The sequence below is a fragment of the Diabrotica undecimpunctata genome, chromosome 9 (genome assembly GCF_040954645.1).
Source record: "Diabrotica undecimpunctata isolate CICGRU chromosome 9, icDiaUnde3, whole genome shotgun sequence".
Classification (NCBI taxonomy): domain Eukaryota; kingdom Metazoa; phylum Arthropoda; class Insecta; order Coleoptera; family Chrysomelidae; genus Diabrotica; species Diabrotica undecimpunctata.
In genome coordinates, this window is record NC_092811.1 from 128,764,014 (window position 1) to 128,780,665 (window position 16,652).

General features: G+C 34.4%; 1 protein-coding gene across 2 annotated transcripts in view; it reads left to right on the plus strand.

The window, feature by feature from the left end:
- LOC140451453 (EF-hand domain-containing protein 1-like) overlaps positions 1-16,652 on the plus strand; it is a 32,431-nt gene that overhangs the window by 6,066 nt on the left and 9,713 nt on the right. The window contains exons 2-7 of one of the 2 annotated variants that reach the window (XM_072545265.1): positions 2,767-3,120; positions 6,314-6,469; positions 6,578-6,741; positions 9,602-9,767; positions 11,384-11,748; positions 14,545-14,708. In XM_072545265.1, coding sequence (XP_072401366.1) covers positions 2,767-3,120; positions 6,314-6,469; positions 6,578-6,741; positions 9,602-9,767; positions 11,384-11,748; positions 14,545-14,708 — 1,369 coding nt within the window. The remainder of the gene's footprint in view (positions 1-2,766; positions 3,121-6,313; positions 6,470-6,577; positions 6,742-9,601; positions 9,768-11,383; positions 11,749-14,544; positions 14,709-16,652) is intronic. The other variant, XM_072545266.1, reaches the window with a different exon arrangement.

The window sequence follows — 16,652 nt, forward strand, 5'->3', positions numbered from 1 at the left end:
GTTCTACATACGAGAACAATCAAATTAAATGGTATAAACAATATTAATTGAAATCTCAAAATTCCGAACTATTCTAACTCTCCTAATCAAAATATTTATATCCTTTCTAAATTAAGTGTAAAAATTGTGTTATCAATAAAAGAAAAAACTGCAGAAAACAAAATATCTCTCTCTCTGATGATGAGTGGTCCAAATCCTTGTTCCTTCTAGACTGTATTATCTCCTCTCAACCGCTCCCTATGTAATCAGCAATCTTACACCGATTGTTGCAAGTATATCGTCCTTAATGATCTCCTTCAAAAGCACAAATCATTCAAATTATGATAGCCTTTTCTCCTCTCGATAAACTGAATCTCTCGTTGGCCCGAGTGAAAAATGACTCTTGGAATATCTTCTCTTTACGATAAACTGAATCTCTCGTTGGCCTGAACAGTGACTCTTGGAATATAAGTAGAGAAATATGACTTACAATATTTTGCTGCTTCAGCTCCTGTCAGATACACTAACTCCACAAAAACTCACCAACATTCAACACTACTGCTTGCTACATTTCAGGAACCGCCAGAGAACAATCCCTGTTCCTCCCACAGACTTGGAAACCAACTGACTATATCTTTTCTCTCTCCTCAATCTCGCTAAACTTTCTCCCACACACTTATCCCACCTTTTTCAATCTCCGCCAATCACAACTCGTCACAATTCCCCCATTTCTTCATTTCGATAACAAACAAATTTTTACCTATAATTATAAATTTCCTAAAACTTATTTACAAATAATATTTTTCTATAATTCTTAAAAACTAACAAAAACCACTTTCTATAATCCCTTCTATTGTCTTTAATCACTGCACTAATGTATTTTGAAAAAACCCCGTTCAATTGTCTGTGGCTTTCACTTAAATTTATGCGGGTCACTCAAGTATAACCAAGAAATAAATGCAAAGCTTACACTTTGTTTAGTACAGGAAATCCAAGGATTTAATAACTTTCCTTCTCCGTAATGTTTGTTGGATATTATCCTACTTATCTGAATTATTTTAATGTTTTTTGAACTTTGAAATATTTTAAAACAAACCAATATTTTTCTTGATTTTACATATCATAACAATATATATATATATATATATATATATATATATATATATATATATATATATATATATATATATATATGTATAATTAAAAATGAAACTAAGATTAATATTACTATAAAAATTAAAATTAAACTCACCAGGCTCCAGTGCCGACATCTTCTCTAACGTCTTCTTCAAGGCTTCCGGAGTCTCAATCTCCTGAGTCCCAGACACTAATACACTATTCACCAATCACAGTAGTGCAGTGATAGTCTATTTTCTATTTTCGTTCACTAGTTAAGTATCTTCATTCTGTTGATATTTTCTCTGATCTAATCTTCCCATCTGCACTTTAATCTCCCTCTAGGCCATGTATTTGTAGATTTCTTCTCGTCTTAGTACATGCCCGAACCGTTTCAACCTCCGAGTGACTCTTCTGAGCTTATATGAAAAACACGACGGAAACGATTAGATATAGAGGTCGTGAATTCTATTTCTGCCCCAAATATCGAACCAGAAAATGACCCAGAAGGAGAAACAAACTGTTCAATTGATTGATTAATGTTTGGATCAATTATTACAAAATGCCTATCTGAAACTTAACATAAGAAGATCAGGATAGACGCGAAAAGTTCTGCTGGGACGTAGACCAAAGGAAATCCATACCAAACCAAAGCACGAAACTAGCAAAACCTCAGGATACAAAAGCTCCTCAAGAGTGAAGAGCCCATAACTTCTCCGCCACAAAAAGTTGCTAAAAAACCAAGAGACTCTAACGAGCAGACTAGGTCATATAGCAATTTCACACAAGAATTCAAGGTTGAACACAGACACCATCTTCATATTCAACTAGATCAAGCTTAATAGATATGATCATCAACGAACTAGAATAAGCAGTAGTTAAGGTTTCTATAGCAAATCACAATCAACTCCCTCAGTTCCATAAAATAACGTTTACCGCATTGATTCTGTTGGTAAACTGTGCTAAGGAATAAACAAAAAACTAGACTGTTGATGTAATACGAACTATGCAAAGGTTGTGGGGCGAAGCACTCCTGACTGTAGTCGATCCCAATAATATGCCTAGATACCCCATGGTCTTTATCAACGTCTGCGAGTAAGATACTAATATAGAAATTATCAAGATCCACCAAGGAAACAAAATCAAGACCTTAAGATAGAAGACTGGTTGCTGAAAAATCTGAAGATTGGGATGCACAAATCTTAGTTTACACAATCGTCGAGGTTTCCTACAAAGCAATTAAAGTTGCTCATTTCAAGGCGTACTACAGACTTAAAAAACTGTACATTCTTTACATCTGTACAAGGTGATACAGAGTTCTAAAATTCTGGAATGGAAGACGCACAAAAAGGCCACTGACTATAGTGAAATCGATACGAAAAAAAATCGGTCGCATGTATTACATCTGCCTTTTTTGTCAATTTTTGTAATTTTAGATAGTGTCCAGTCAGTGAACCATTATATGGAAGGCCATATTAGATTTCAGAAGAGGAGAAGCCATTTTATTCCGGTTTTCTCTATGGCCTTGAGCAGTTCTGCTGTTATTATATCTGAACATTCTGCCTTGTTTAGTTTGAGTTTATTGATGTCGAATCAATCATGATATTTTCCAGTATATCAGGTTCTTCCTCTATTTATTCACTGTTATATAATTTAATATTGTTGTTTTAGCATACAAAATTCCACATTTGTCAGACATTTGACGTAATAAACGGTTACAAGTTACCCAAAAACAAATTTTGTGGCCCTGGAGGGAGGGAGCTACAATCGAATTCAGTTAAATGTTTCAACCGACAGGATGTCGCCATGTTCGATCCTTCTTTAATGTACGGCAGGACAAAAACTGAGCAGTTGCCGCAGTTTATTCCACACTACGTCCTTTATTCTCAAAAATGCCTGACTTTTAAGGCTTTCTTCAAGCAAGGTGTGGTGGAGTCTCCGAATGAGTTTTACAGGATTAGAAAGGTTAATATTATATACTTTCTGGAAGATGATACTATTACGGTTATTGAGCCCAGAACAAAGGTAAGCAATGTTTGTATTCCTAATATTTTGTATAGTTTAAATATACTTTTCGGAAACCCATTGGTTTTTCTCATATTCGATGTTTTTGGTTTTATTATTTAAGATTCTTTCAAAAAGTAGCCCGAAAAAATCCCCGATAACAGATAATCTCCCAGCTAAACTGATAAAAATATAAAGAGGGTGACCATAATACCCTAGACGCACTAAAGCAGCTCATAAAAGAAATATGGATACAGAAATTATTTCTCGGTGATTGGAATACTGTGCACCATATACAAAAAAGAAGATATTTTTGAATGCTCTAACCACAGAATGATTAGGCTTCTAAATGCAGCGTATAAAATATTCTACACTAAACTATATCACTGTATGGCACCGTATGCAGAATGAATGATGGAAAAATACCAGCCTTTTTTTCAGAGGTGGTAAATCAATAATTCATCAGATTGTAACCCTGAGACAAATTTTAGAAACAAATGTTTTCAAAAAGTTGAATGTAGAGTACGAATCCAGGGGAAACTGTCTAAAGGTTGGAGCAGAAAATAAGACGTCTGAGGTGGGTAGGGCAGGTAATGTAGATGGAATAAACTGACCTAAGTAGAAAAACGCTCCTTGATAGACCTAAATAATACAAGCAGTACGTACAAGTCATGGTAACAGAATCGAGAACAAAGAAATCCAAATATTATGTTATGCAGACGACGCCGCATTAATCGCCGAGACAGAAGACGAGCTCCAAAGATTAACACACATACTCAATACAACAGCCAACAAATATATCAGAAAGATAGAATATCCTAGATAAATCCTAAATATACTAGAAAGATATCAGCAGAAAAAACCAAATTTATGAATCTAAATCTAAATTAATCTAAATACCCAGTACGATGTAAAATCGAAATTGATGGGAAAATAATAAAGCAGGAAGCAAGGTTTAGATATCTGGGAATAGATATAACTTATATATATATATATATATATATATATATATATATATATATATATATATATATATATATATATATATATATATATATATATATATATATATATATATATACTATAAGCTTAAAAGCAAGTAAAGCGGCGGGATCTCTTAATGATACAATCTGGAAGAACAAACACATAAGACAAGACACAAAAACAAGAATCTATAAAGCAGCAATTAGACCTATATTAACATACACGGCGGAGACAAGACCTGACACATCTAAAACAAGACAACTACTAGAAACAACAGAGATGAAAATACTCCGACGAATATCAGGGAAAAGTCTGTTGGATAGGGAGAGTAGCGAAAACATAAGAAGAGCATGCAATATAGAAGACATAAATGAATGGGTGACAAAACGGAAACAGGAGTGGAACGGACACATTAGTAGAATGGCATAGGATAGGATAGTACGAATAGCACAAGATAAGTCACCTAATGGACGAAGAAGTATTGGCAGACCAAGAAAAAGATGGTGCGATAATTTAAACAATTTAGGAGGCTAATATTGAAAAAGAAATAGGCTTTAAAGCCTACATACAAGAAGGAAGAAGGAAGAAGGAAGAAGGAAGAAGGAAGAAGGAAGAAGGAAGAAAGAAGAAGGAAGAAGGAAGAAGGAAGAAGGAAGAAGGAAGAAGGAAGAAGGAAGAAGGAAGAAGGAAGAAGGAAGAAGGAAGAAGGAAGAAGGAAGAAGGAAGAAGGAAGAAGGAAGAAGGAAGAAGGAAGAAGGAAGAAGGACGAAGGACGAAGGACGAAGGAAGAAGGGAGAAGGAAGAAGGACGAAGGACGAAGGACGAAGGACGAAGGAAGAAGGAAGAAGGAAGAAGGAAGAAGGAAGAAGGAAGGAGGAAGAAGGAAGGAAGAAGGAAGAAGGAAGGAGGACGAAGGAAGAAGGAAGAAGGAAGAAGGAAGAAAGAAGAAGGAAGAAGGAAGAAGGACGAAGGAAGAAGGAAGAAGGAAGAAGGAAGAAAGAAGAAGGAAGAAGGAAGAAGGAAGAAGGAAGAAGGAAGAAGGAAGAAGGAAGAAGGAAGATGGAAGAAGGAAGAAAGAAGAAGGAAGAAGGAAGAAGGAAGAAGGAAGAAGGAAGAAGGAAGAAGGAAGAAGGAAGAATGAAAATGGAAGAAGGACGAAGGAAGAAGGAAGAAGGAAGAAGGAAGAAAGAAGAAGGAAGAAGGAAGAAGGAAGAAGGAAGAAGGAAGAAGGAAGAAGGAAGAAGGAAGAAGGGAGAAGGAAGAAGGAAGAAGGAAGAAGGAAGAAGGAAGAAGGAAGAAGGAAGAAGGAAGAAGGAAGAAGGAAGAAGGAAGAAGGAAAATGGAAGAAGGACGAAGGAAGAAGGAAGAAGGAAGGAGAAGATAGATCTATTGATCAGAGAAGAAGAGAAACAACCAGAACCATTGATAGTATCGAAAAAGACATCGAGAAATAAGGGAATACGTGCTTGGCGGAGAAAAGCGATCGACAGGAACTACTGAAGAGAAATTATTGTGGAGCCTACGATCCACACAGGGTTGTAAAGCGAAAGTGATGGTGGAAAGAGATTAAAGAAAAGAGAAGTTTAGGGAGAAAGAAAAAAAGCATCGCTTCGTAACATACGGGAGTAGACTCATACAACAGGAAACCAAGTAGTTAAACACGCTCAGGACAGACAAGAATTTGCCATATTGATCACCCACCTCAATCGAGAAGGCACTAAGGAAGAGGATATCAATAACCACAATACTCACACATTATATTTTATGGAAACTTACTTACAATATTATTAATTACACATCAATTAACAAAAATAGTTTAGGTTACTCGAAAATGATACTCTTTTAATCATAGTTCATTATAACAAAATATTGCTTGCCCATTTGAGAATAGTACTGTTTTTATTTTAATTTATTTTAGTTTTTATCTTACATTTATTTTAACACTAACACTAAAAACACAATTAATTTATATTTTTATTACTTGACCCTACAAATGTATATCTTAGACTAACTCTCTACCAATTAATATAACATTTATATATGCTTCCACTTGGTTCCAAGATTTCGGTGAAAATTTCTCGATGCCGCACCTGCGACTCGATTGTTGCGTATAATATCTGTATACTGAACGCCGTTGGGATGGGGATCAGTAGCGTAGTAAGCGGACTGACATAATAGTATCCCGTACATATCTAATCTGTACATTTATAAAACAATATTTTTGTTTCAGAATAGCGGAATCGATCAAGGCAGATTGATTCGAAGAGGAAAAATTCCGAAAAACGAAAAAGGTGTTTTTTGGCATTGGAAAGATTTAAACGTGGGCAAAGATTTAGTTTTTAATGGAATAGTTTACCACACCGTAGATTGTGACAAATTCACAAGGGTAAGTACAACATGAGTTTTTTCAAGATCTAATATAATGATCAAAACATCTCAATATAAACATTTTTTTTGCTCTCAGCTTTAATTTCATATTCTGTTTTTATTACAGGAATATATGGCAAGTCAAGGTCTAATTATGCAAGATGCAGAAGAAATGCCTGTGGATCCCTACACTTTCAACAGAGAATTGACAGTACATAGTAATTTTTCTAAAAGTAAATCTGTTGATGACAAAATGAGAAGATTTTTAGAGTATGATGGAAAAGTTTTGAAGTAAGAAAATTTGTTAAATATGTATATTTTTTATTGGTTACTATTGGTGTGAATAAAGCACATTATGAAGTGTCCTTAATGGGACCATAAATTACAGATGAATAAAACCATTTTTCTTTGTTTTTATCTATCTATAATTAATGGTCCTATAGAGAATAATAGGTATCGTCTGAGTACTTTCCATTATATGAAGATCTCTGTACTTCGCGATTTTCTCGTATGTAACATGCAGGTTATTGTCGTACATTAATATTGCGTCGAAGTCTACCTCTTTTTCTTCTTCCAGGAGTCTTCCATATGTGAATTTTGTTGGTCCAACGTTTGTCAGGCATTCTTAATAGGTATCCAAACCATTTTAAACCTCTTCTTTCTATTCTGTCAATGACCATTTTTGTAGCATTCATGTTATTTCTTATAGATTCGTTGGTTCTCCTTTCCAGCCTTGATGTTCTAGCACTTCTTCTGAAATAATCCATTTCAACTCCAACAATCTTCTCTTCTGGTCTGCGTTAATTGTCCATACTTCAGAGCCATAACAAAGAACTGATTCAACCATGGTTTGCCCTATTCTTTTTTTGTTCCTTTTGAAAATGTTTCGATTCCACCATAAGGAGTTCAGACATCCTATAATTTTACGTCCTTGATTAATTCGGTGCTTAATTTCAGTTTCTCCCAAGCCGTTCTTATCAATGAGTGCACCTAAATATTTAAAATTTTCCACTTGTTTGATTTCCACGGCCTCGTCTATCAACACTTCAAACCTTGCATCTGAATTGATAACTAAATATTCTGTTTTCTTCATGCTGACTTGTAAACCCCATTTTACATATTCTCTGTATAGACGCTTTATTATAAATTCTAGATCATAAGAATCTTGAGCTAGTACGAGCTTGAGAACGGTACGTCATTTTCTATGGGGATTCCCATTCCCTGGCAGTCGTTTTTCCAATTTTGGAGGGCTGCCCCAATATATAAATTAAACAGTAAGGGTGACATACTGCATCCTTGTCTTAGTCCTTTAGTTACTTTTATTGGTTTTGATAGTCTATTTCCGATTTTTGGGTAAGTAGTGTTATCGCTGTATACTTCTGTGATTATTTCTAAAAGGTATGGACTAATGCGGAGTTGTTGTAAAGATTGCCACAATTTAAGTCGGAACTGTATCATACGCCTTTTCTAGGTCGATGAAGGCTAAATATACTTCGGTACCAACCGCTCTTCTTTTTTCTATTAATTGTTGGAGTATAAACAAGTTATTAGTGCAAGATCTACCAGGCGTAAATCTACTTTGGTCTTCGCTAATTAGATGTCCTACATCATCTTGTATTGTTCCATTTATTATCTTTCCAAACAATCTCCCGAAAGTAGGTATGACACTTAATCCTCTGTAGCAGTTAGGATCTTTTCGGTTACCCTTTTTAAAGGTGGACACTTGGTGAGCGGTTTTCCATTCAGATGGTACTTTAATTTGTTGGTAGCATTGATTCATTAGAAAAGTTATTCGTTCTATTAGGAGTGGACCTCCTGCTTTAAGTAACTCTACAGCTATATTGCCAGGTCCTGGAGATCGCCCGTTTTTCATTTTAATTAACGCAGTACGGACCTCGCTGTTAGTAGTATTAATGTTACTATTTGTTTGTCTCTCTATACTGTGTTCCTCTCCCATATATTCCAATCTGGATTCTTGGAGTAAATTTTAATAGTGTTATAGTGATTTTTTTACTTTTCTATAGGAATTAAGTTGCTTAAGGAGTTATGGTTGTTTTTCTTTAGATTAGTAATGGTTCTCCATACTTCCGTAGTCTGAGAACCACCAATTAAATTTTCAACTTGGACATATTTTTTGACCCAGAAATTGTTTTTTGCTTTTTTTTATTTGATTGCGTACTTTTCCGTTTTTCCTTTGATATGTTACTCTATTGCTAGATGTTTTATTTATTAGCCATTTCTTATATTTTTTTTTCTTGTATCATTTCTTTCACGTTTTCTGTTATTCATGGCGGTTCCTGGTGTTTTTTGTCGTTGTTCTCTGTTTCTAATACTTCATAAGTAATTTTTTTATTATCGTTTTGAGGTTGTATTCTTGTTCTACATCTATATTTCTTTCCATCTCATTTAGTTCCTTTTATTATCTAGATTGAAAAGGATGTTTAATACTTGGTTGGAATAAAAGGTGCAATTTATATATCTCCGTTTTGTACTGTGTAGTATTGATTCTTTCACTTTCGGTGTTCTGTTTGTAGTATTGTTTAAAGGGACACAAAAGATTAGCTAAAAGAAAGTAGTAATCTGTCCCACAGTTAGATTCTTATTTTTACTCTGCAGTCTTGGCACTTAAATTTTAATTTCTGTCTCATTAAAATATAGTCCATGATCGACTTCTGTTGGAGTGAAGGTCGTTCCCAAGTCTATTCATAAATCTTTATGTTGGAATTGGGTATTCATTATTTTTAAACCAAAAAGTTGACAGAACTAAATTAAGCTGTCCCCTGAACCATTTTTAATTATTTCTCCGTGCCGTCCCACCACGTCATCGTCTATTTGAGAACCTACTCTTGCATTTAGGTCTCCTAATAGTATTATTTCTTGATGACTTTTTATTTTATCACAAATGTTTGATAACTCTTCATAAAAGGAATCTTTAACTTGTTGATTGGAATCATCTGTTGGCGCATAGACTCCAACAACTATTGTTTCGATGCCGTATAATGTGACAGTTATTGTCAGAATTCTTTCAGGGATATATGCATAGCCTTTTATATATTTTTTTAACGATTTTTTTATAAGAATTGCGACCCCTGATTTAGCGTGCTTATACACGCATTAATATTAAGTTTATTAATTATGGTTTTTGTTTTAGATTTAAAGCAGTTTGGGACGATAGGGAAAATGAATATGGTGATTTGATGAAATATGAAATTCTGTACTTTTTATCAGACGATACTGTGGTGGTGAAAGAAATACACGAAAAAAATGATGGCCGAGATCCGTATCCACTATTATTACGAAAAATGAAGTTGCCCAAGGTATCAAATTAGCTATAGTTTTCGTCAACATATAAGAAATTTACACCTGTTGCTGTTGCTAATCTCTCAATTATCTTTGCGAAAGGTGGCAATATTAAACCGACCGCTTGGTACGTTTTGGAACAGTTTACTGGGATCTGACTTTATATTATTTACAGAACTGAACAGAAATTCTTCGTAGTGGGTCATTAACGTCTCGATGTTAAACGCAGCTGAATCATCTTCATTATACCGAAGTGACCATATACAGTAAAACCTCCGTTAACCGAAATAATTGGGGGGGGGGGAGGCCGTTTCGGATAACAAGAATTTCGGTTAAAAATAACATTGTTTTTTATAATATTCTTGATCAAAGTATTGGTATTAAAAAATACTGAGTTGATTTCGTAATGTTTTCTAATAAGTAAATCCAAAATAAAGTAATAAAATTAAGGAAAATGAACAAGTTTAACAAGCTTTTTTAAAGAAATCTGCTATTTTTTTTGCGTTTTCGTTTGACAACGATGTTTCTCTCTCCCTCCATCGTTAATTTACAGAACGTCATGAGTTTGCCTCATTCGATTGTTCGACGAAACGTAAAGCAATCTGAAAAGGACAAAACTTTATGTAATGACAACAAAAATTAAGAATCTAGTCGTGTCCCTAACATAATTAGGCCTACTGTATAAAATTCTTTCCTCTAAAGCATTGAAAATCTCGTCGACGGTCTTGTGCTGCCTGTTGCCTCTTGGGTCGTCATCTTCGTCATCTGATATGCTCAGGTTGTCTTGATAAAGAACCATATCAATGATGTCCTGGTCGATGAATTCCCGTTCTGAGTCATCAGCTGCTAACCAGTCACGTATCTCTTCTTAGTTAATTTCGTCATGTCCCGGCAAATTTTTAATGAAAGGTTTAATTTCTTCTGTCGTTATCTTACCATTTTCTTCTTCAGGATCGTCAATCAAAATCTTATCAAAAAGTTTGTTCCAGCATTTTTCCAAAATTGAAGATTTGATCTTGGCCCACGACTCAGCTCACCAATAAAAATGTTTTATTGTTAAAGATTTGAGAATTTCGGGAACACTTTTGGATTAATTCGTCTCCTGTAATAACAGATGTTTTAAGAATAATGTCTCTTGCATGTCTCTATGACTCCCTGGTCTAACGACTGGATTAAGCTTGTGACATTCGGTGGCAAAAATCTGACAATTGTCACCATTTTGTAGATTTTGAGGGTGAGGGCGCATTGTAAACAAGCAACAATGCTTTGATGAGAAGGCTTTTTGATTTTAAAAAGGATTTTACACTTGAGACGAATTCATTTTCGAACCATTCTAAAAATAAAGTGGTCGACATCCATGAACTTTTTTGGCTTCTATACCTTAAAATGCCTTTTCGGAAATATCTTTTAGAGCTCTTGGTTTTTGTGATTTCTCAACACACATAAACATCAATTGGTGAGTGAAATTAACGGAATTGTTTACGTTTTGCGACAAACATTTACTTTTTATTGACGAAATTATTGAAACTGTCAGCCGTTTCGGTTAAACGATGTTTCGGTTAAAAAGGTTTCGGTTAAGGGAGGTTTTACTGTATTTCATTTATTTTAAAAATTTCTAATTTTTCTTTTACAGAGATATACAGACACGCCATCTACATATCCAGCCATCTATTTGGAACTTTCAGACGCAGAAATAACCGAGTACTACCAACCCAAAGATTTCCAAGTCGGAGAAACCATATTCGTCCTTGGGCGTGATATGTTACTATACGATTGTGACAATTTTACCAGGAACTACTTCAAAAAAGCGTTAGGCATCGAACAAAGACCCGCCATAGATATAAGCGAGCCGAACAATAAGAAGCCGGTAAGGCAGATCCCTCCGCACGACGGGCTTGGATCGTTGGAGGATTCTTTACAAAATACTCTTTCTTTTCTACCCAAAGCTCCGAAGAAAGATGTCATGAGACAGCTGGTGAATGCTAATAAGTATTTGAGGTACGAAATAAATTGTTATTTATTATCTTTATTATGAATTAACCTACAGAAGAGACTTACTTATAAGCTAGGTAAACTGAACACGTAATTAAAGGAGTTTTACACCGAAAACGTATTGTCGAGTGGAGACCAAAACAAGAAGCGGTACTAGATGCAAGCCACACAAGACAGAAACAGATGGAAAGAGCTGAGAGAGACCTATGTTCAGCAGTAGACGCATACAGGTTTATGACAACCGAATGAAAAAGAACACACACACAAAAAAAGAATGTTAGGGTAATAATTATTCGAAAGCTGGTATATTCTATACGTCATAATATAGGTCAATATCGCCGGAAGAATAAGTCGAGGCCAAAGAAGAATAGCCTGGCTCCTAAATCTTCGAGAAAGGACCAAAAGATAGTCGTTGATCTATTTCGAAGTGCATTTTGTGGCCCAAATAAGAATTCTGTTTTAAACATAATAGAAATTTGTGAAGAAGGGCAAAAAGATGTAACACTAACATGATTTGTTTAATCTTTATGAATAATTATAATTCATCTAGCTCCAGCTATCAAAATTTAGAATAAATAATCATATACCGTCTCGTAGAATAACTTAGAATATACTGTAGATGTTTAATATATAATTGGATATTGGGTACAATATTCTATAATATAGGAATATATAAAAGTAAAATGTAATGGAATGTCTCGCAAAACAGAAAACCAAAAATGGTTTATCGATGGAAGGCAACCGTATATACGTATTTCTGACTACTGGTCGTCTTCAATACCGTGCAGCTAAGTTAGAAAAGGAGCATGTTAACTTGGGAAAGGATCACTACAGGAGCAATGCGACCAATTTGTGGCATTAGAGTTAGAAGATCCTGGTGGTTTCCAGGGCAATAACTAACAATAACCACAGAGCTACTACAGCTACCTTGGGAAAGGAATGCCAAACGTTGAAGCGTTTAAAACAAATGGAAAAGGATTCAAATGGAAATGGATGCAAAATATTTTCCATTTGGAATATATAAATATTATAATTCTTCAGATTATTTCTAAATTTCTCCTAATAATTATGCAACCAATACTACACTGCAATTACTAGTACTTCATTGCAATTAACTACACTGCGCTCCAAAATTAACGAATAATTTTAAAATTCTTATTTCGAGTAATGAGTTTTAGAACATCTTAAATATAAAACTTTTCTTTTTTTACAAAAAATGTATTGAAATTAACAATATAACAATATAAATCTAAACATCTAAACAAACTAACATTATAAATTAATGACGAAATTGAAATTTTTAAAGTTAAAGAAAATACTAGTACCGTCTACTAGTATCGAGCATTGCCTCCTCTGGCATTTATTACTACTTGACAACGATCTCTCATACTGAGAATAATCGTTCTGATTTCTTCTTGATCAACTTGATCCCAAATTTCAACCAACCGCAAAAACAGTTCATCTAATGTTTTTGGTGCATTAGGTAGTTATCGTAGTCGTCTGTCTATGATGTCCCAAACTTGTTCTATTGCGTTGAGGTTAGGACTGCTCGCAGGCCAATCCATAGCAGGAATTCCAACCTCCTGACAATACTGCTGCACAATTCTTGAGGTGTGTGGCCTGGCATTATCTTGCATAAGCATGAAATTATCCCCAATAAATGGTGCAAATGGCACGACATTCTCTTCTAAAATGTCTGATATACCTCTGCGATGTAAGCCGACCGCGATCTATTCTAATTCCGTACGAGCCTCTAAATTAATCCCACCCCACACCATTACCGAGCCACCGCCATACTGTACAGTCCCTACGGTGTTACACTGTGCGCTGCGTTCCCCATGCCTTCTATACACTCGGTTTCTCGTGTCATCAGAAAAAAGACAGTAGCTGGATTCATCGGTGAACAATATTCTTCCCCAATCGTCATTATTCCAATCAACATGTTCACGAGAAAAATGCAATCTTTGATTTCTATGGTCTCTTGTCAATAATGGGCCAATTGGTGAACTTCCAGGGTGTAGGTCGTGTTCGGCAAGTCTTCTTCTAATCGTATTTTGGCTGATTCTAAAGTTATAACGATCCAAAAATTCATTTTGTAGAGAAGTACTGGTAACAAACCTTTGTCTCAGTGTACGAAGTGTCAAAAACCGGTCTTGATTAGGAGTTGTACCCTTTCTACGGCCTTAACACTCTTGAAATGGTTGATCCTTCTTCGCGAAGAGTAACGATTCTAAAACAGTCACTTTCTGGCAAATTTTGATTTTCTTGCTGCTGGTGGTTCACTTCAAAGAAAAAACAGTTAATAAACTTGAAAAACCCCTTTAAACGTTCAGCACAACGTAATCTAACCCAACTAAATTCGAAATAAAATGAAGCACAATTAGCATGTTTTTAATTTCTTTGCAAAAAACGATAAAAACATCAGCGTTTTTTACCGTTCTTTCGATAAATTTTACAATATACCGGGGGTAACAATAATATATTAGTTCAAAAATCGAAACATTAAAATTATTTGATTTACCAGGGTTTTTAAAATTATGCGTTAATTTTGGAGCGCAGTGTATTTCTGTTGCATTATCAATGCAAAACAATAGTTTTAAATATAGATACCAAAAGATACTAACCAGTTGGTTGTTAAAACCAGTGCCAACAAAACGCACACAGACACACGCTGTTTTTGTTGGAAATAAGCAGTATATAGTCTAAGCAGTGAGTAGTAGGTACTTCATTCACAATTTCAACTGGCATAATAGTACAATTATTTTTATTATATTTCGACCCAATTTATACTTTTCACGGTAGGTATGAATTGGTAATGGATACAGTACACCCAGAGGATTCGATTCGGAAGTTTGTGATGTCCTATTCTTTGGCGGATGGCACGTGTAAAATTTTAGAACCCCCGATTAGAAATTCTGGCATTTTGGGTGGAAAATATCTCTCAGCGACGTTGTTGAAAAAACCAGGTAAGATAAAAGTCTTTTATATGAAAGAGTTAACTTGAAATTGCTGTTTGCATCCTCAAATATGTTTGTTTTCACGTCAATGCACAGTAGACATGGCCTATCGGCAGTAAGCGTGCTGCATGAGCCATGTTGAAGTTTTTTTTCAGACTCAGTTTTTGTTACTAACGCATCCGTAATCGATGGCTTTACAAGCCCTCCGAAGAATGGTTGTTGCACAGTTAAATTAGAAATTGTCAAATTTCTTCTGTGCCGGGGATAAAATCCAGATAACCCGGTTTGTACTACTCTAGATATTGCTACACTAGATTTTCATGAAAAGGGCGAAGAATGAGAAAACCATACAAATTCGACGTAGAATTTTGGACATAACGCTGAGGCCCACCGCTCTTGACCACGCCTCAGCGAGAGTGAACAATTTTCTTTCCGGCAAAAAGTTCTCAGCGATCTAAATGGATGTTTATTTGAGACGCATATATCGGGCGGTTTAATGATCAAGGAATAACGAGTATAAACAACTCTAAAAATGGTTTATTTTACTCGGAGACGCTAAGAGGAATTAAAAAATTACTTTGTCTTTTAATACGTACCAGGGGATTTCAATATATTTCAAAGAATTTGCAAATGCTACAAAGCATGGACGTATAAACATAGATGGGCCCAGCAATAAGATACCTTAAACACACACTGTTTTGAAGCTTCGATATTCCTGGACAAGAGGGTAAAGGGGAGTAAAACGGGTATCGATAGACTGTGATACTTCCTCAATGAGCATAAGCGTGCTTGAATTTTTACTCGCGGGGATAATTATTCAGAAGTTAATAATTGGAAGTAGTAATAATGTATAAAAACACGTTTTTATAGAAAAAATAAAATACAATTTTATTTGCTTTAAAATTAATACAATAAAATATAGTCGAGCTCAAGTTAATTTTTAATAGGTATCAAATAATCCTACGATAAAAAAAAACAATTAAAAAATATACATTTGTCAAATTTAAGTACATACCTATATTTATTGATAATGTGTTAAAACATATTTTTTCAAATTGTGACAAATTTGTTTTAATACAATATCAATAGATTTCACGTAGTAAGGGTTTCTGCTACAAAATTATTTATTGATCATTCCAAAGCTCTTGCTGGCATTTGACATAAAATTATTTGCAAATGTACCTACTTATTAAAAAGTAGGCGTGAAAATGTATAAATTATTGGAAAGCTATTTACCGAACAGAAATATTAAAGTAAAAATGGTAAATAGACATAATAGAAGACGTTGGCATAGAAATAAATTTTTATTGATTGCGAAATAAAACAGTCTTAGTAAGAACGCTTCTTATGCGCACGGTGTTAGCATCTAAAGTAGTCCTCGTTTCATGATGAATTCCAATTTTAAAATATTTCTCAAGAACCAATTTTAAAAGTTGCATAAAGTGACCATCGATTGCATCTTCATCATACATATGGTCACCAAAATGCTCATAGATTGATTTTGGGACATTTTATATGGTTTTATTAATCAAAATATTCATAAGGTTTTTAACTAATTTGTTGTAGATATTTATAGGTTTATTAAAAAATCTGAAATATTTTTCAGCTTCCTTACAAGTTTAAATAACCAAAAAGGATGCTTTTGAAAGGTTTTTTTATACTGTTTTCTCTGTTGAAGTTTAGAGTAAGTTTCATCATTAATTAATATTATTTGGAAACCTACATAGAAAAATAAATGAGTTTTATTCATTTCACTAATTTATTGTTAATTCATGAGAAATATTAAATTAAAAAGCTACTAAACAGATGTTTTTAATCAGATGATGTCTACTTACAATTTAAAAATGTCTATACTAATTTCATGAACTAATATCTTGTTCAATACATTAATTAATATGAATAAACCCAATGGTACGCCTATGAAAGACATATTTTAAAATGTAAACACACAGG